Raw genomic sequence first — 21,089 nt, 5'->3', positions numbered from 1 at the left:
GTCTAGAGAAATCTACTACACATAAAAGCCTCTTTAAAATGCTGTTCAGTACATCTGGAGCAAAAGCACTAAAACCTGCAGAGTACCCTGGAGAAAATTAATGCCAAAAGAGGCACAAGGTGTCAGAGAACAAAAACCAAGCCATGACTTCAGCTGAAGTTAGGTAACCAAACAGACTAATGCAATTCAGTGCAGGGCTCTGAGCAGTGACAGTCTGATGTCATAGGCACTAGTCATGCACTTAAAGCTCTCACGTGCTACGTGCTTTGCCAGGCTGAGCCTCCACAGTGAGACATTATGGGATAAGCAGGGAATGTTGTAACCACATGTTGCAGCCACATGGTTCGATCCTTGGCATTGCTTTACAAGACGTTGATCAACAAGGGAGCTTCAAACTGAAGCAACAAAATAGCTGACACTGACATGGTTACTTTGGACTTACACAGCTGTGAAGAAGAATAAAATTGGACTGTAATATATTTCTATATTATATGTAGCATGTATTCAGCATATGTAGTATGTATATGAATTATGTCTCTGTGTGTATATGTGTGATATATGAAAAAGTTCAAGGAAATGAAAAATATAGTGCTTGAAAAAATGAAATAATATTATTAAGTGCAGGGGAATGACAACTGTATAGACATCAGGTGGGATCCTGTCTGGAATGAAACAGAAAAGAGTTTTGACACTGGGTATGGATATGGCCAAGACTTTATTCAGTTCTTAAGTACAACATACCTTCCTGTCCTCCAGCTCAGTGTAGAGACGTTTATATGCTCTGATTGTATATAAACCCATATTCATAACTATCTTGGATATTCCCCCATTACTTCTGTAAATCTGTCCATATTTTCCCACTTCATTTCAAGTAAGAGAATTTGAAAGATAGGAGTATGTTGGTCTTTTAGAAGAAAAGGCAGGGAAATACCTAACACCAGAGCTCAAAAGATGAAAGATGGCTCTGATTTAATGTCTACATATGCTGTGGGTTTTTTGGAGTGGACAAAAGTTAAAACTGCACATCTGAAGTTGAAGTTTTGTCTGCCTCATGTATGATACAGTATCTGTCTGAACTAGAGATGTATAATAAAACTTATTACAGGCCATACATTTTGGTAGGTGTTTGACCTACAAGTAACAATATGGTGAAAAGCCTTTCCTACATATGGAAATCTCCAGATTCATCCTCCTCAAATGCATCTCACATTTAAAAGGTCAGCTTCATTGCTAATCTTTTCAAGCCTTGATTGTTTGTGGCAACAAATGGAAGAATAGCACTGGAGATATATTCCTATAGGTAAGTACTCCCTTGCAGAACAGTTACGAAAGTCACTGAATTATATATTCTAGATTTCTGTGTACTGGATCTATTATTTGCATGTGAAAAAGAATGGTCTGTGATCTAGAATGAGTTAAATTATTGACAATTAAGCATAGCTGAGACAAAAAGTAGGAATGCATTGAGGAGCTGTACAGTGAAGAGACTAAAGAAGACGAATGCAGGAAAAATACTGTTCCAGGTCCTTAACATAAACTACAGCAGTCAGGAGAAAGAAGCCTCATAACAGCAGCTTGTATTCTGTAGGATGCTTCTGTACTATAAAAAGTGACTTTCTTAAATGAAATGTTTCCCTTATTACAATGTTATAAACTTTGCAAACTTCTTTTGTAGACTTTTGTCCAACCGCTTAAGTTTAACTCTGACTTTGGAGTTTTTGAAGTAGTTAATGATGCCCCACAACGCCTGGAAAGCCAGCTGAAAAAAATCCTGCATGATCAGAAACCTCCAAACCCCATTTATGATGTTCTAAGGAAAGCAAAGACTGATGGGCAGCTCTCCAAAATGTGCAGCACTTCTCCAACCTTCAATATTGATCCAAATTACAACACTATGGTAAGCATCTTATAGCCCCTGAGTTTATATTTAGATCTTACTGCAGAGATACTGGCAGTAGTTATTGTTGTGTTTGGCTTGGTAGCTTGGGAAAAATGTTAATTTATGTTAGGAAAACATAATGATGGGCCAAACTATGCCCTGCAATGCACATGTGTCTAGCAGACAAGTGAATGGAATTACACATGTACGTCCTGTAACACAGAATTTTGAAGATTCTGAAGGGCAGGATTCAGTTGTGTGGTCTGAAAACTTTTTAATATTAAAAGAAAAAATATTATGACAACAGTTACTTTACTAGTGATCCCTGGAATGTGCAAATTGACTGAAACTAATGCATCTCAGTCTTTCCTTATTAATTAATTTCCTTGTGTGGCTATGAGCTCATCTGCGGTCTGGCAACACATAAGTCTCTCATCCATTAATTCCCAAAGGATTGACATGATTAGCAACAATAGAAACGGCCAGAGAAAATAATCTTTGGCAACTAGAAAGCTAAATTAATGGAAAGATAAGTTGAATTTTAGAAAAAAAAATTCTTATTTCAGACTTGCTCAGACACGATCAATTTTGGTATTCTTACCTGTTTACTTTCAGGGCTTTCTTTAGCACCAAATTAGGCAGGTTAAAACTCGGAATTGAAGCACCATGTGCACCTGAGAGACTACAAGACATTATAATTACTTGTGGGAGCGTACCTTTAAACAACAGCTTTGAAGGAGAAAATTTGTTTCACTGGGATACTTGGTTTATTCCTTTCTTGCTTACTTTGCATTGATGTGACTGATGTGACTTCAGTTCATTTCATTCAAGGCCAGTCTAAGGTCTTCCGACATTTCTAGAGGTGGCTGCTCTAAATTATGTCATAGCTGGAAAGCTGAGAGAAAAGGAGGGAGTTGTAACAGACTGCTGCTTTACCCAGTATAAGCTTAACGATTTTCAGAAAAGAAAACAGTGTTGAGAGAGGTCAAAAGGCAATGATGTTTAACAAAATGATAGTAATGTGAGATTGCAATTATCTGCATCTAAATGGACAAATGCTACACGAGGACAAGGCTGACAGACATCCCTACTTAAATGATTATTTTCACAAATACTTTGCTTGAGAGCACAAAAGCAGAAGAGCTTTTGATGAATTTGATTCTCAGTTTGACTTGATGCTCAATTTCTTATTTGCCCTCAGGATTCAATTGAGGCTTTGTGCTTGTGCAAGTGTGGCTAACATTGCTGTCTGGGATAACCCTACATAATTGTGATTGTGGATGGCCATTCTTGACAAATTCAAAGCCATTACCTTGTCTTCAACGTTAGTTACGACTTTCATGTAGTCTGGAGCAATGGAGCTCCTATATTTTTTAAAAAATACATTGCTTTCTCCAGATCATTTTCCATAGATGGGAAACATTGTGGCCTTTTGAGGAACAATGTCCCTCGGTACACTTTCTTCTCCTTTTTGGGGGAAAGGGTGATGTTGCTTTGTATTTTTGACTCCTGCTTTACTGGGCAGGTAACACAGATGCCTCATCCAGTTCAACTTGGCATCTCAAAGTGGCCTGCGAAACAGCATGCCAAAAATTGTTGCTGCAACTGCACGAGGTGAAAGAAGTCAGCTTCATTCATTTTACTACACTACACCTGAACCAGAAGAAATCATCCGAGAGCAACTGCATCAAGTAGTTCAGTTCAAATCAAATAGGATTTGATCTTTCAGGCATTGAGTGATGTTGCCTCCTTTGCTTTGCTTTGGTTTGTATATACGTGTATAGAATCATAGAATGGTTTGGGTTGGAAGGGACCTTAAAGATCATGTAGTTCAAACCCCTCTGCCGTGAGCAGGGACACCTTCCACTAGAACAGGTCACTCAAAGCCCCATCCAACCTGACCTTGAACACTTCCAGGGATGGGGCATCCACAACTTCTCTGGGCAACCTGTCCCAGTGCCTCACCACTCTCGTAGTGAACAATTTCTTCCTTATATCTAATCTAAACCTACTCTCCTTCAGTTTAAAGCCATTACCCCTTGTCCTATCACTACATGCCCTTGTCAAAAGTCCCTCTCCAGCTTTCTTGTAGTCCCCCTTTAGTACTGGAAGGCTGCTATAAAGTCTCCCTGGAGCCTTCTCCTCCAGGCTGAACAGCCCCAACTCTCTTAGCCTGTCCTCATAGGACTGGTGCTCCAGCCCTCTGATCATCTTTGTGGCCCTCCTCTGGACTCTGTCCTACAGGCTCACATCCTTCTTATATTGGGGGCTCCAAAGCTGGATGCAGTACTCCGAGGGGCGTGTCTCACAAGAGCTGAGTAGAAGGGGAGAATCCCCTCCCTTGACCTGCTGGCCATGCTTCTTTTGATGCAGCCCAGGATGCAGTTGGCTTTCTGGGCTGCAAGTGCACATTGTTGGCTCATGTTGAGCTTTTCGAGTCCCCCTCAGGGCTGCTCTAGATCCATTCTGTGCCCAGCCTGTATTTGTGCATGGGATTGCCCCAACTCATGTGAAGGACCTTGCACTTGGCCTGGTTGAACTTCACGAGGTTTGCATGGGCCCACCTCTCCAGCCTGTCAAGGTCCCTCTGGATGGCATCCCTTCCCTCCGGCGTGTTGACTGCACCACACAGCGTGGTGTCGTCAGCAAACTTGTTGAGAGTGCACCTAATCCCACTCTCCAAGTCACTGACAAAGATGTTAAACGGGGCTCTGAGGAACGCCACTCATCACTTTTGACTGGTTTCTTCACACTGACTGAAGAGATTGACTTGCTTTACATTGCTACAGAAAGTCACCTTGAGAGGCTATCACTAATGGAAATGAGCTATGATCAGAGAATCCTAGTAGGCCTTTCAGGCTACAGCCTGAACTTAAACACATCTTGCCTAAGTATATCCAATGGTATTTTTCTCTGTATTTTACTTCCCTCTCAGACTGCTACACTTACAGATAAGCAAAAGTTGTCTGCATGTGTGCACGCACACGTGCAAATTATTGATATGGAGGTATCTTTTTATCAATAGTAAAAATCAACTTGGTGTAAAATGCATTAAGAAAAAAACCTGCGGAGTTCGGTAGAACTGATCACAACTACAGAATGAAACTGGCTGGCATCCCACATACCTTACTTCAGAGAAACCTCAGTTCAGCAGAGCACTTAAGTATGTGTTTAATTTTAATCAAGGGAAGTTAAACACATGCTTAAACTTAAACACGTGCTAAAAGCTTTGCTGGATTGGTTCCCAGCAAGGCCTAAGGCTGACTGGGTAAGGAAGCTAACCAAGGTAACAAGCCCCATCAGATAAATGTAGCATCTTTCTCTGGGGAAGGAGAAAGAGTAGAGGTTCTTTCCTTCTGATAGTATATGTAATTTTGCATACCAGACATGTATAGATGTGGACATGTTGCAAATCACTCAGATAAAAACTGGTCTGTGAGTCAGTAAATACATAAATTTGAAATGCTAAAATAAAGAGACCGTCTTCTATATTTCAAAAAAGCTTGTCAGTTACCAAAAGGAGACATACACTGTGTGGTTGGGAGTAATTAGTCTCCGCCTCCACAAATTACATTGTATGAGCCACTGCCAACATAAGCTTTCCATATTTTGAAATATTTTCTTCTCACTAAATGAAACCACCCACTTTCTGAGTAATTCAGATTTTTTTTTTAATCCCCTACAGATATATATGAGGCAGAAATAACCCTTGTCCCTAATGGAATATTAGATCATGGAAAGAAAATTTAAAATGTAATCTACATGAACTGATTATTTGATATAGTAGTGTAGATATAGTAGTGTCCATCTGTGCGCAAACACCTGTTTTTATGGACAAGTGGAGTTACTGCATTCTTCCAAATCATCAGTCTTACCTTCACTAAAAGGAAAAACGCACCTCAGATAAATAAAACAGGCCATCCCCTAAGAGTGGAAAATGTCGCTCTCAAAAAAATATTTAAAATTGTGCTGTGTGTCATTTCTAAGGGAAGCAACTATGGATCACTGTGGCCCATAATCAGAGAGCTTGCTCTCTGTGTAGGACCTAGGTATAGTTTTTTGGTTAGCTGGCTCTGTGTAGCTCTTTGCTCAACACCTCCCTTCCACCCCCAAAACCACTCTTTGGCAGCACCTCCCTCCCGGCTTTGATGAGGCACTGAGGCTCAGACCACCTGAGCAGCAATCTGTTACGGGCCTGATTCATAATGCACTTAGCTTTGCTCTCAAGAGATACTGTGTGCAATGCTCCAACATAAAAGTGGGGAAGGTGATAACTGATCAGCTTTTTATTTGTTTGATTTTGTTTTTAATATTTACAGCTCTCCCATTCTGGGAGTATTCATTTAAGTGTTCCTTATTCTTCAAATTCTTGGGGAAAAATGTAATAGTGGTTTTTTATAGAACTTGATAAAGTCAGAAGAATTAGCAGTTTCCTATTGCAGAAAAAATTATGAGCATCTAATTTGCATTTGGAATTGTACAGTAAAAGCACAATTCATAAGCACGTTATTTCTGAAGAGAAACCACCCATGTTTTGTTAAAAAGTTGTACTGTTATAGGTGAAATCAGATTTAGAACTTTTTAGCTGTTAATATGAAAGTAAATTAATTCAATTTTCCCAGCACTATTAAGGCTCAACCAGATAACAAAAGTGGTGATCACTATGTATTTGTCTTCCTGAGACAATGCTTCTGTAGAAGGGGATGGAGAGAATCAGCTACATGGCAAACAAAACAAGGAAGTCAAGAATACTGCAAATCTTTGGCATTTCTTCTTTAATAGTGTCTTGACCGAGAACAAGCAATTCAGTGGATTAAGAAAGAAAGGCTTCCAGCATTTCTAGAAAGCGACTGTTACTTTGAATACAGGTATTGCAATCCTTTATGCTGTCTCTCAGTTTTAAATTTGTACATTTTTCTCTTCTGACTAATTCTTCTTGACAGTACCCTTAATATGTTTTCTCCCATCTCTTGTCCTGTTTAATTTTAGCATGAGTGACTTGGATAAAGTAAAATCAGTGACTTTTTTTCACTCATCATTCTATACCTTGGCCATGAATTACATACTATATTACACCATTAGAGAGAGAGAGAGAGTGATATTTACTGTTATCCAAATCTCTGTTCCACTGAGATATCACAGTAGCAACGCATCTCTCTCTAATCAATATGGAGGCTGTGGAAGTGGAAGATATGAATCCATGAAATCTATTTGGAAAAAAAACAGCCAGTCCTTTTAATTTCAATTATTAGTTTTGTACCTTTGGGCCCACTGTCAGACTTCCTTTTGCTTGGTTCTCTGTGGGATGCCGTGGCGTAGTTGGATGATTTACAGTTATACACTTGCTGTATTTTTCCAGATGTCTTTCAGCAGATGTTCAGGAGGTTTCATGTGCTTTTTGGAAGGATCTGTCTTTACACCCCTTAAGGTTGTGCCTAGATGCTGATAATTGCAGTGTGTTTTAGGGTCTAAAAGGAGAGGCAGCCTGGCAGTATTGTTCACAAAACCCATGTTTGCTGATTGTAATGGCAGACTAGTTACTGGGATATAGACTTCTATATGAAAATGTTAAAAATATTTTTAACTTTCAGTATCTTGAAGACCGCACTTATTGTCAAGGGGAAAACTGTGCAAAGAATAAACAAATAATGAAAGAGTGCTCCATTTTACCTTTAGTAGCAGCCTGCTTTACAGGTATCTGGGCCTCGTGAAACACTAAAAATTCGATCTTATGCTATAGCAAAGTATTTCCTTGATCAAGCAGAGTTACCAAAGAGAACTACATAAAACTAACTTTAAGCATGTGCCTAATTTCCATTGATTTCAGCGTTTTCAGTTGCTTTCCTGAATCAGGATCAAGAGAAACTGCTAAAAGGGAAACAAACGTTTAAAGATGAAGACACCTCAACCTTAGAATGAAATGCTATTTGCCCTCAAACAATGCAGACAAGTGAAACTGGGCATTCGACTCATGGTCATAGGCTCAGGCATAGGCTTCTTCTTCCCTTTACAAGCACCTCGGTTGGTTTTGTACTACTTTCTAACTTAACTGAGTAAGTTCTGCCACAGGTCTTGAGCCCACAGCATCCTCATTATTGCCATGTGGTTCTAAGATTCCCTTTTCCTGAACATTGCGAGGTTCACACAAACACAAGGTAGCACTGGAATGCTGTTCAGTACTGTGAAGTCCTCGTACAGCAGCCAGCCGAACGTGGTAGTGCCAGCTGCCTTGTTATCATCTGAAAGTTCAATTAGTATGATCACTGCTGTGACATTGCTGTTGGAAGATTGCTTGTATCAGGACCAGAAAATGTAAAAATGTAGTGTCTGGAAGTGATGCAGGGCTTCTGCAATCTGGGAGAACAGTTCTATTTTAGCAATCAAAGGGCTTCTGGGCAGGGCTTAGGACTGCATAGATACATGTAAGATCATCTGGACAGAAATCAATTTTAATGGTAAAGCTTGATAATGCAAAGCAGGCCACCAACTGTAAAGCTGGTGGATGGTGGAATGGCAGTACTGGCATTTATATATGGGACAGCAGGCGAGCGGTGAAATAATAAAGCAGATTGTGAAGTTCCTTGTAGCAATTTATGATCATGGTTTTATTGTCTATTCTAAGGAAAAAGCAACTGTTTCTCTGACTAAAAGCTAAAATTAACTATTTTCTTGTCTCAATATTTAATTTCAGGCTAGCTAAATTGATATCGCAGGTAGAATGGAGCAAGACTGGCATTAATTTCATTATAGATAGTGACTATTATCCCTGGATAAAGAAGAGAGACCCAAGTTCTCCCTCTCCTGAGGAGGATGACACTTTGGTTACTATGAAGAAGTTCTACATATCACTTGGCCAGGTAAAATAAACATGTTTAGTGGCAGTAACATCAAGCTAGACTGAATGCATTGGGTTAAATTTTTGTAACCGAGGTCACAACCTAGTTGGACAACTGATTCTCTGAATACCCCTTCTTTTCAAAGCTCTTTGTGCTATAGAAGAAGGTTGATGGGTTGTAACACAGCTTAAACAGAACTGGGAATTGTCAATATAGAAATCTATACAAATGGACAGCACAAATTTACTACAGACAGTAAGCCCTTTGCTCTCAGGAACACTGCAATAAATAGAGAAATTTGAATTATTCTATAACATTTCTTTTCCTAGGCTACGGTTTCTCAGACAAAGGAGTGGTTTACATTAGCAAAACAAAGTGAATCAATGAAAACTACAGATTCATTTACACGTCCTGTACCTTCTAGTCAAATTCAAGATATTCAGTGTTTGCCTGGGCAGCATGAAAGACATGATTCATTAAGTGAAAAAGATAGCCTTCTGGGTAAGTAAGAGGGGCTCAGCCATAGTGTTTGTAACACAAGTCTGACTAGGTGGAAAGAAAAGGCATTTCAAGGCATTGCTGCTAACTCCACTTATTACCTTCTGAGTATTGCATGGTGTCTTAGGCTTCAGACAGGGATTTGTTTCTTTCCATAGCCACAACATTAATTAAAATTTGAGCTAGTAGCCAAGTAATTTTGTGATAGTAGAAGCCTCTTTTATATATATATATATATATTTCTGTGTCATAGACATCTGTAAGTTTCAGCTGAGGGGCTTTTTTTTTTTTTTTCATTTGATATATTTTGAAAGACTTTCTTGTCTGGATTCTTTGGGTATTTGATAATGTATGATTTGTGTTGCAGCCATCTTTTTAGGGTATTTATGTTGGGCACTTAAGGGCCTTTTGGCTGCCAATTTTTATGAATCTTACAGAATGTAATCGTTTGTGACACTCCTGTCTATCTCTCAAATTTAACTGAAATTCTTCAGTAGGTTTCAAAGGTACTGGGAGAGAATACACAGATGCATGTACGGACATACCTGATTGCATAGCCTTGCTTCTTTCTGCTCTGTAGGCAGCAGCAAGATGAACAGAGAAGCCTCAGCTCATATGTTAGGAGTTCTCTCTCCCTGATTCTCAGAGGAAAAAGCAGCCATTCCATTTTGAGGCTTTTCCTGTGGGGACTTCAGAGTCCAGTGCTTGAATGGGAAATTGGAAGACATGGTAACTCCAGAAGTCTGTCTTCTTCCCCAAACCCATGAGGATCACTCCAGTAAATATATTGCTGATTCATGGATTATTAATGAAGTTACTCAAGTCGCACTTGCTTGCAGCTCATGACTCTACCCCTAATTTTTGCAGTGCTTTGAGCAGAGGGGTCACAAGTGCACCATTCTTGCAGAGCGTCATAATGCAACATTGTGCTGTATTGCAGTGGGCTGACCATTGGCCTGTGGAAAGCCTCTCTGTCTCTTCTTTTGCTGCAGTTGTCCTGCAGTCAACAGCATTTTGCCTCAATGAATATTTTACATCTTTTCATGGAAAACTTTATTTTATAACATAGACCTTCATTTTACATGTGCTTATTACTCTTCTTTATGCTTATTTCATGTGAAATCCAGCATTCTTTCAGTCAGAAAACTTTTTTTAGGCACAGTATTCACCTGGTGTAGGGGTCAGGCACTGGAACCAATAAAGGGCATCAGCTAAGTTTCTCGGAGCCAGCCTGCAATTAGAAAGAGTTCAATAGCTGAAGGTATTTTCTTGGGCAATTCAGTTTGAATTCTTTCCTCACTGCTTCAGTTGGATCAGGGTTATCAATTAATGTCTTGAGCAAAACCCTGAGCCACTTGACTTTTGATTACTCAAGATCTGTGTATCTCTCTCCCTAATTCCCTCAGGTCCTTTGAAATAATTCTTCATGTTTCAATTTCACAGAACTGTGTTGAGAAACTATAATTTTTCTTTGTCAAGTGAAAACATTGGAAATATTTTAGAAATAAGAAAAGATATTTTAAATCACATTGATTTTTATATTGATATTGATGTATTGTGCCATATATACTTACACACAAAATTATGGAGGCACAGAGCAGGGAATCTCTATGCCATGTTACTAATCCGAGAGTCTGTCTGTGACAGTGGCCAACAGTGGTTAGACATGGCTGATTTTTGGAGGAAGGTGGAAGGAATGTTGTTCTGGTTTTATTTAGTGAAGGGGGGCTGCGGTGGCAGCTTCTGTAGGAAACTGCTGGAAGTTGCTCCCCTTTGTTCAGTGGACTCAGCTGGGCCTAGGGTGGACCCGCTGCTGGCCAAGGCCGAGCCAATTGGTAGCAGAATGTTCCGTGATAACACCTCTGCGATAACGTTATTTAAGAAGGGGAAAGGCAGAAAAAAAAAGAGGGAGAAGATGTGAAGCAGCTGAGCTGGGGCAGAGAGGGGGAGGCATGAGCCTTGGGGCCCTTGCAGCCCTTACCCTCTGGCCTCCTGCCAGGCAGTCGACTAGACCCAACTTGGCCCAGCCCAGCTGCAAGGAGTGGAGAGGAGATGAGATGTGAAGAGAACCTAAGAGGCGTCTGCCTGAGCCGAGTGTTAAGAATTTCTTGTGAGAGGAACTGCTGCAGACGCCAAGGTCAGTGAAGAAGGATTGGGAGGAGCAATGCTGCTCCTGGCCAAGATTCCTCTGCAGCCTGTGGTGAAGACCATTGTGAAGCAGGCTGTCCCCCTGCAGTCCAAGGAGGTCTACGGAGGAGCAGAGATCCACCTGCAGCCCATGGAGGACCCCACGCTGGGGCAGGTGGATGCCTGAAGGAGGTTGTACCCCGTTGAGGGCCCGCTGGGGCAGCCGTTCTGGAGGGACTGCACCCCGTGGAAAAATGACCCACGCCGGAGCAGTTTCACGAAGGACTGTGGCCCGTGGGAGGGACCCCACAATGGAGCAGAGGAGGAACGTGAGGAGTTCTTCCCCCGATGAGGAAGCAGTAGTGTAAAGTGACATGTGATGAATTGGCCATACCCCCCATTCCCTCTTCCCCCCTGTGCCGCTCGGGGGTGGGAAGGTAGTAAAGATAATGTTAAGCCTGGGAAGAGGGAGGGGTGAGGGGAGGTTATCTTGTTCTCTGTCTCATTATCCCGCTTTGGTTTTAGTAATAAATGGTTTTTCCCAAGTTGAGTCTGCTTTGCCTGTAACGGTAACTTTAGGGATTTCTCCCTGTCCTTATCTTGAACCTTGAGGTTTTTTTCTTACATTATCTCTCCCTATTCTTTCAGAGGGTGGGGGGAGTGAGAAAGAGACTGCGTAATCTGGTCCCAAGTGGGGCTAAACTATGACAAATATTTAACTGCCATTGCCATTTATTGACTAGGCCACTGTTGTAGTTCAGCCCTGATCGGGACCAGACTATGCAGTCTCTCTCTCGCTCCCCCCACCCTCTGAGAGAATAGGAGGAGATGATATAAGAAAAACGGCTCAAGGTTTGAGATAAGGTCGGTGAGAAATCCTTAAAGTTACTGTTACGGACAAAACAGACTCGACTTGGGGAAAACTATTCATTTATTTCTAAAATTAGCAGGAGAAGGAGACAGGGAACAAGACAACCTCCCCCCACCCCTCCCTCTTCCCGGGCTTAACATTATCTATACTACCTCCCCTCCCGAGCAGCACGGGGTGGGGAAAAGGGAACGGGGGTCGCGGTCAGTCCATCACGCGTTGTTTTACGCCGCTGTATCATCGTCAGGGGAAGAACTCCTCGCATTCCTCCTCTGCTCCAGCGTGGGGTCCCTCCCACGGGCCACAGTCCTTCATGAAACTGCTCCGGCGTGGGTCATCTCTTCCACGGGGTGCAGTCCCTCTAGAACAGCTGCCCCAGCGGGCCCTCCACGGGCCACAGCCTCCTTCAGGCCTCCACCTGCTCTGGCGTGGGGTCCTCCATGGGCTGCAGGTGAATCTCTGCCCCTCCGTGGAGCTCCATGGGCTGCAGGGGGACAACCCACTCCACCATGGTCTTCACCATGAGTTGCAGAGGAATCTTGGCCAGGAGCCGCATTACTCCTCCCCCTCCTTCTTCACTGACCTTGGCGTCTGCAGCCGTTCCTCACAACGAGCTGGCAGACGCCTTTCAGGATCCTTTTTACATCTTATTCACTTCTCATCTCCTCTCCACTTCTTGCAGCCAGGCCGGGCCGAATTGGGCCCAGTCGGCTGCCCGGCGGGAGGCCAGAGGGTGAGGCCTGCAAGGCCCATGAGGCTCGCGCCTCCCCCTCTCTGCTCCCCGCTCAGCTGCTTCACATCTCCTCCTCTTTTTTTTTTCTGTTTTCCCCTACTTAAATACTTATCACGGGACATTCTGCTACCAATTGGCTCGGCCCTGGCCAGCAGCGGGTCCGCCCTAGGCCTGGCCGAGTCCACTAAACAAAGGGGAGCGACTTCTAGCGGTTTCCTAGGGAAGCTACCACGTTAGGTCCCCCGTCACTAACAAAACTGGAACAGCCACCACAGAGGGATACACAGGCTGATAACATTACAAATGTTAATTTAGTGGATCTGAGAGATTTAGCCCTTTTTCTATCACTGTCTGATGCAATGCATGTGCTTAAAGGTTGTAGCAGTCTCCTCACTGACAATGTTTTGCCTTAATGATACAATAGAGCCTACATCTTAGCTTTAGGGAAATACAGAAGATTTAGTTTATTCTATAGCTTAAACACTGGACTGATACAAAGATATTGTAGAGGCACAATTGAATTATGACTTCGTTTTTTTTTTTACTTTCACTTACATTCTGCTGCTGTTCACAATATCTGTAGTTATTCTGCTCAGTTTTACAGGACTGACCTGTACAAGGTTAACCTAGGTAAGCAGTGTGTACAGTCAAGGTCATCTTTGCTAGCAGGCTCCACAAGTACTTGGTTTGCTAAAAGCTTGTCAGAAGCAGAAAAGATATTTCAGCAAGTTAAAGCAGGAAGTTTCTTTCTCAGCAGACCAGGACGACAGGACATGCTTAATAGCATGGGGATGATGAGGAGTTGTTTAAAAGGAATTAAATAGAGAATTAAGTAGACCAAAAACCAGGGCTGGTCACTGTTCTAAACTTGTAAGTTATGAGACATCTCTAAATGGAAAGAATTTCTGGGTGGCAGACTGGACTGCAAGATTGTTAAATGTTTCCAGAGCCCCTGACATAATAATTTGTTTTGTTGTCATTCCATGTATGTCAAGATTTTACCCAACCGACAGAGGTCTGTTCAAAGTTTTAGTCTTTTGCAATAATCAACGTAAGTAGACAAAGAATTATGACTTACTAGCTTCTTCATGCCTAAACAGAAACCAATCCTGCTACATACTGTGACTTTGATCAAACTATGACCAAATGCTCAAGAAGAAACCAGGTCTTGCAGCACAACAAGGTGGTTTAACAAGGGCTGAGGAGCTGGGATGCTCAGCTGAGTAAACAAGACAATTGGCTCCAGAGGGAGTTGTTCCTGAACTCTGCTGCTCTGCTGGAATTCAACAGGGAATGAGTTTCTTGGTCATGGGGTTGAGTTTCTAGCCAGATAGCAACAGCATAGGCATCTCTACTATCCCCTGCTCTGCAGCGTGACATGATCTGATTGTTCTGCAGCAGCAAAATATACATGTGTTGGACTTTTTAACTTGGAAATGTTGATATGCAAGAGAAAAGTCCTGAATCAAAAAAGTGTTCAATGATCTTTTCTGATTTAATGCAGAAGCAGGCTCCCAGTCTAAGGAGTGCCACCAAAGGAGTTTCCCTCCCCCTTCAAGGACAGCATCAGCAAAAGCCGACATTATTAAGGAGAGATCCAGAGAGGCAGAGGAGGGTTCTTCTGTGGCCACTGCTGAACCTCTTTCCCACACTTGGTTAAGAGTTTATCTAGACCCAAAATGGGACAGGGCAGCAAAAGAAGAAAATGAACAGGAAAGCGGAACTTTTCAGACACCAGAAGAATTCATACCAGCTTATACTCAACCTGTAATGAAGGAAGCCATTTCAGAACTGACCCACCAGCCAGCTGCTGACATTGAGAGTGAAGTGGATTTCCACAAACAGCCTGAAGTGTTTATACACAAGTTAGCAAATAATGAATTAGCCCATGGTACTGCAGAGTCACTCTCTTCCCAAAGTTCTTCTCCATTTACTGTCTTGGACTCCAAGGGAGATGTAAGAGAACAAGATACTGAAGAAATAAGCTTAAGATCAAGTTCTGAAAGTGATGGGGCAGACAGTAGGGCTGCCTGGTGTATTAATCACAGGACTTATGACACTGGCAACAGACATGAGTTTGAAAGATTCAAGAAGTTCATTAAAGGAACACTTGGGGAGAGGTATTGGTGGCTCTGGATGGATATTGAAAGACTAAAGGCTCTTAAGGACATTACAAGGCAGCAAAGGTACTTCCCATTATTTAACAGTTATTCCCATTGTTTTAATACTTGTAACCCAGGTTTTAAGATTTCAGAATAAATCATAATGTTTGAATAGAACAGAGACAATTAAAGTCATCATGAGTGTCCTTACAAGGTAAGTCACGAATGATTCTGCTGAAGCTGATAAAACTCTTTTTGCAGAGTCATGTTTGTAAAGCTGACATGAAGTTAGAATCATTGTAGTATTAAGGCTTTATTTGAAAGAGATTTGGAAAACAGATGTCAACAGAAACAAAAAGAAAAAAAAAAACTTAAAATCACAAGTAGGGAATTCACCATGACAAACTGCTTTAGTGAAAGGCTCTGCTGGATTCAGATTGTCTATTCTAAGGCATTGTACATTTTATCTTATACACAACCTGTCTCTAATTTGCAGAAAAATTGTTTTGGCTTCTGCCACTTGTAATTAAAAACACGTTGCATAATGGCAGCTTAACCAGTAGGATGAACTGTACTTGATTCTGTATAGCATCTGATACATGCCTATGTGACTATTTTTTTTTACTCAAGGCAACTCAGTAAGATGAAAAAATTCTATCTGCTGAGCAGTGGAGACTATTTCCTCAGTTCCGAAGTGTTACTCAGACTTGATCTACAGCATGGAGATCAGTGGAATATAAAGCATTTGAGGCAGATTCAGCCTGAAGTAGTGAAACCTCTACTTCTTTACTGGTATGAAAAAAATGAACATGAATTAATTCTATCAACAAATTGCCTGCAGCTATGAACTTCACTGTGAAGCCTCATAAGACTTACGGTCTATGTCTTATGACCTACAATCCTTTCCTATTCTTCACTGTAGGATGGATGGGGCATATCCTACTGCAGACTCATTCAAAGGCAACTATGTAATGGTGCAGGATTTGCAACCTAAGTTTGTATAGCTGTAGCTTGATTTTAGATTTAGAAGAGTGCAATGTCTAGACATATCTTTAATAAAAACTGATTTTTAATTCTAGGTGCAAATAGCACCATATCTTGATACATCACGAGTTAAAAAAAAAAAGAAGCCAAATAGCCCAGTATTTCATGTGTTAAGAAAGTTCTACTTACTACCTTTTTTTTTTCCTAGGGGTCCCAGATTTTGTGTCACTCATTCAACAGCAATAGAAACTGCCAGTGCAAAACTGAAACTCTGGCACACATGTCAAGAGAGACCAAGGGTGGATATTGATCCTTTTCCACAAATGGTATCATTGCTACCATTGACACCTAAGTCTTGCACACCTAGGATACTACCTTCCCTTCCTCAGGTAAGTAGAATCACAACACTGAAAAACAAAGCCTTATCCCATGAAAAATAATGATAAAACTCCTTGATTTAAATGGGACAAAAATATAGTACTTGGTTGGTAGGAAGTCAAGATTTTGCAAGATTGTCTGTTGCAGGTGGTTATGTATAAAAATGCAGCAAACTTTTACTATACTTTATGCAACAGGTTGCTATAAATTGAGTCAAATTATCTTGTCAATTACATCCTGGCTATTTCATAAGTCTTTTGGATAGATATTTTAGCTCAAAATTCTCAGAACTGCAATATTAAGAGTCTAGCAGCACAGATTCTGCCCTACAACCAGCCTTATCTTAATGCAGAGTAATTCTTACAACTTCACTGCAGTTACTCTGAATCTACCCCTCACTTTTGTAAAAAGGGCAGAATTCTGCTCAGTTTCTATCACCACGCTCCTTTAATCAGCTACATGATTTTTGCTTTGTACTGAGGGCCATGACCCACACAACAGAGATCTGTCCTTTTCACAGCATGTAGCTTGCAGGTGGCCAGTTTTGTTTTGACTGTGTTCTTCCTTAAAAGCCTGAATTTGAGAGATGACTGCAATGAAAGCTGCAGGTTTTCAACAACACAATGTTAAGACTCAGGACAGAAGGTACTTGGAGAACATAAACTGAGACTGTGGTTCCAATATCAAGAATTGGATGGACTATACCCCAGATCTGTTCACACACATCTGTGCTACTTTGAGTTGGATGGTTTTAGACTACAATTGTATTTTTTAAAAAGCTAATTCATTGAGATTACAGAGGAAAAACAGTGGGACAGATTTCCTGTTCAGAAGAAGCTGGGTTCAGGAGCCAAATTCCTGCTGATCACAGCAGGAATGGGAGCCAGAAGCAGCTGCTTCTTGCAGAGACCAGTTCTGGCTTCACAAGGTGTGCTAATGACCCAGGACTAGCTGTAGGTCAAGCAGACAGGATCCTAGCTCTATAGGTTTTCCAGCCCCTGTTGAGTTCAGTACTTGAAGAAAACTATGACCTGGCACCCATGAACCTCACGGAATCAGCTGATGGATTGCTTCTTGCTGCTTTTTTTTTTTTTTTTTTTGCTGTCAGGAATCTGAACTTCTGAATCTTCCAGCTCTACTTGCAAGAGCTTAGAAAAAGCAGCAACTCTGGGTGAATTTCTGAGGACACTCTGAATGCAAGTCACAGTCTGATTTTATTAAAATAAATTAGTGATGGTGTGGCAGAATGCCTCCTTTCTTTCTTAGCCTGAGTGGTTGTATCTGCCTTACAGTCCTGATTTAGAATCATAGAATGGTTAGAGTTGGAAGGGACCTTCAAAGGTCATCTAGTCCAACCCCCCTGCAAGGAGCAGGGACATTCCCGACTAGATCAGGTTGCTCAGAGCCTCATCCAACCTGGCCTTGAATGTTTCCAGGGATGGGGCATCCACCACCTCTCTGGGCAACCCGTTCCAGTGTTCTATAACTCGCATTGTAAAAAATTTTTTCCTAATTTCCAATCTAAATCTACCTCCCCACTATTTTAAAACCATTACTCTTCGTCCTATCACAACAGGCCCTACTGAACAGCCTCTCCCCATCTTTCTTGTAGGCCCCCTTGAGGTACTGGAAGAACACTATCAGGTCTCCCCGGAGCCTCCTCTTCTCCAGGCTGAACAGCCCTACCTCTCTCAGCCTGTCCTCATAGGAAAGGTGCTCCAGCCCTCTTGTCATCTTTGTGGCCCTCCTCTGGACCCTCTCCAACTGGTCCATGTCCTTCTTATGTTGGGGGCTCCAGAACTGGACACAGTACTCCAGGTGGGGTCTCACCAGGGCAGAGGAGAGGGGGAGAATCACCTCCCTCGACCTGCTGGCCACGCTCCTCTTGATGCAGCCCAGGATGTGGTTGGCCTTCTGGGCCACAAGGGCACATTGCCTGCTCGTGTTGAGCTTCTCGTCCACCAGCACTCCCAAGTCCTCCTGAGGGCTGGTCTCGATTCATTCCCTGCCCAGCCTGTATTTGTGCCTGAGATTGCCATGACCCAGGTGCAGGACCTTGCACTTGGCCTGGTTGAACTTCATGAGGTTGGCACGGGCCCACCTCTCCAGCCTGTCAAGGTCCCTCTGGATGGCATCACTCCCTTCCAGCATGTTGACGGCACCACACAGCTCGGTGTCATTGGCGAACTTGCTGAGGGTGCACTCTATCCCACTGTCCATGTCGCCGACAAAGATGTTGAACAGGGCCAGGCCCCAACACAGACCCCTGAGAGATGCCACTCGTGACCAGTCTCCACATGGACATTGAGCCGTTGACCACCACTCTCTGAGTGCGGCCATCCAGCCAACTCCTTATCCACCTAGTGGTCCGTCCATCAAACCCATGTTTCTCTAGTTTAGAGAGAAGGATGTCGTGCGGGACAGTGTCAAAAGCTTTGCAGAAGTCCAGGTAGATGATATCCATTGCTCGTCCCTTGTCGACCGATGCTGTCACCCTGTCATAGAAGGCCACCAAATTGGTCAAGCACGATCTGCCCTTGGTGAAGCCATGTTGGCTGTCACCAACCACCTCCTTGCTCTCCATGTGCCTTAGCATGGTTTCCAGGAGAATCTGCTCCATGACCTTGCCAGGCACAGAGGTGAGACTGACCGGCCTGTAGTTGCCCGGGTCCTCCTTGTTCCCCTTTTTAAAAATGGGGGTTATGTTCCCTCTCTTCCAGTCATCGGGGACCTCATCAGACTGCCACGACTTCTCAAATACAATGGCCAGCGGCTTGGCAACTTCATCTGCCAGTTCCCTCAGGACCCGCAGATGGATCTCATCAGGTCCCATGCACCTTCAGGTTCCTCAGATGTTCCCGAACCTGCTCTTCGAGTACAGTGGGCGGTTCTTCATCCTCCCAGTCCCTGCTTGTGCCTTCCGCAGCTTGGGTGGTGGGACAAGAGCCCTTAGCGGTGAAGAAAAAAATCATTGAGTACCTCAGCGTTCTCCATGTCCCGGGTAACCAGGATATCAGTTTCCTTCTGGAGTGGGCCTACATTCCCCTTGGACTTTCTTTTGTCCCCTACATACCTATAGAAGCCCTTCCCCACCTGGAGTACTGTGTCCAATTCTGGAGCCCCCAACATAAGAAGGACATGGACCAGTTGGAGAAGGTCCAGTGGAGGGCCACAAAGATGATAAAAGGGCTGGCGCACCTTTCCTATGAGGACAGGCTGAGAGAGGTAGGGCTGTTCAGCCTGGAGAAGAGGAGGCTCCGGGGAGACCTGATAGTGTTCTTCCAGTACCTCAAGGGGGCCTACAAGAAAGATGGGGAGAGGCTGTTCAGTAGGGCCTGTTGCAATAGGACAAGGAGTAATGGTTTTAAAATAGTGGGGAGTAGATTTAGATTGGAAATTAGGAAAAAAAATTTTACAATGCGAGTTATAGAACACTGGAACAGATTGCCCAGAAAGGTGGTGGAAGCCCCATCCCTGGAAACATTCAAGGCCAGGTTGGATGAGGCTCTGAGCAACCTGATCTAGTCGGGGATGTCCCTGCTCCTTGCAGGGGGGTTGGACTAGATGACCTTTGAAGGTCCCTTCCAACCGTAACCATTCTATGATTCTATGATTCTTGTTGTTTTTATATCCCTGGCCAGATTAAATTCTGTCAGGGCTTTAGCCTTCCTCACCCGATCCCTGGCCACTCGCGCAGCCTCTTTGTAGTCCTCCCAGGCTACCTGTCCCCGCTTCACCCTCTATAGGCTTCCTTCTTCACTTGCAGTTGGTCCAGGAGCTCCTTGCTCATCCACATGGGCCTCCTGGCCTTTTTGCCTGGCTTGTTCTTCATCGGGATGCACCTCTGCTGAGCTTGGAGGAAGTGCTCCTTGAATATGGACCAACTTTCCTGGGCTCCTCTTCCTTCCAGGGCTGCCTCCCATGGCACTTTGCCCATCAGGTCCCTGAAGAGGCCGAAGTCCGCCTTCCTGAAGTCTAGGGCTGAGAGCTTGCTGTGTAGTTTCCTCGCTGCCCCGTGGACCACTGTGTCATGGTCGCTGCAGCCAAGGCTGTCCTTCAGTTTCACAACCCCACCAGTCCCTCCCTGTTGGTGAGCACAAGGTTGAGCATGGCACCCTTCCTTGTCGGCTCCTCTATCGCTTGCAGGAGGAAGTTGTCCTCCACGCATTCCAGGAACCTCCTGGATTGTGTGTGCCCTGCCGTGTTGTCTCTCCAACAGATGTCGGGGTGGTTGAAGCCCCCCATGAGGACCAGGGCTTGTGACCAAGCGCCTCATCCACTCTGTCCTCCTGGCCAGGTGGCCTATAACAGACCCGCCCTGTAACGTCCCCTGTTCCTCCCCTTCCTCTAATCTTGACCCATAAGCTCTCTGTCAGCTCCTCCTCCATCCCCAGGCGGAGCTCCACACACTCCAGACAGTTGCTGACATAGAGAGCGACACCCCCTCCTCGTCTCCCCTGCCTGTCCTTCCTGAAAAGCCTGTACCCCTCCATGCCGACCCTCCAGTCGTATGAGTCGTCCCACCACGTCTCCATGATGCCAACAAGGTCGTAGCCCTGCTCGTGGGCATGCATCTCCAGCTCTTCCTGTTTATTCCCCATGCTGCGTGCACTGGTATAGAGACACTTCAGCTGGGCCCCCGACAAAGCCGACTTGCTGGCTGGAGCAGCAGAAGTTCTTTCGG

The 21,089-nt window shown here is 43.5% G+C and overlaps 1 protein-coding gene across 1 annotated transcript in view; it reads left to right on the top strand.

Moving 5' to 3' along the window:
• RGS22 (regulator of G protein signaling 22) overlaps positions 1–21,089 on the top strand; it is a 70,569-nt gene that overhangs the window by 10,700 nt on the left and 38,780 nt on the right. Inside the window, exons 4-10 of the mRNA XM_086742508.1 lie at positions 1,676–1,897; positions 6,662–6,747; positions 8,571–8,736; positions 9,045–9,216; positions 14,446–15,127; positions 15,674–15,835; positions 16,236–16,416. Coding sequence (XP_086598634.1) covers positions 1,676–1,897; positions 6,662–6,747; positions 8,571–8,736; positions 9,045–9,216; positions 14,446–15,127; positions 15,674–15,835; positions 16,236–16,416 — 1,671 coding nt within the window. The remainder of the gene's footprint in view (positions 1–1,675; positions 1,898–6,661; positions 6,748–8,570; positions 8,737–9,044; positions 9,217–14,445; positions 15,128–15,673; positions 15,836–16,235; positions 16,417–21,089) is intronic.

This window comes from Chlamydotis macqueenii, chromosome 2 (genome assembly GCF_036417535.1).
Source record: "Chlamydotis macqueenii isolate bChlMac1 chromosome 2, bChlMac1.mat, whole genome shotgun sequence".
NCBI classification, from domain to species: Eukaryota; Metazoa; Chordata; class Aves; order Otidiformes; family Otididae; genus Chlamydotis; species Chlamydotis macqueenii.
Note: the sequence above shows the minus strand (reverse complement) of the source record. Positions and strands in the feature narration are given on the sequence as shown.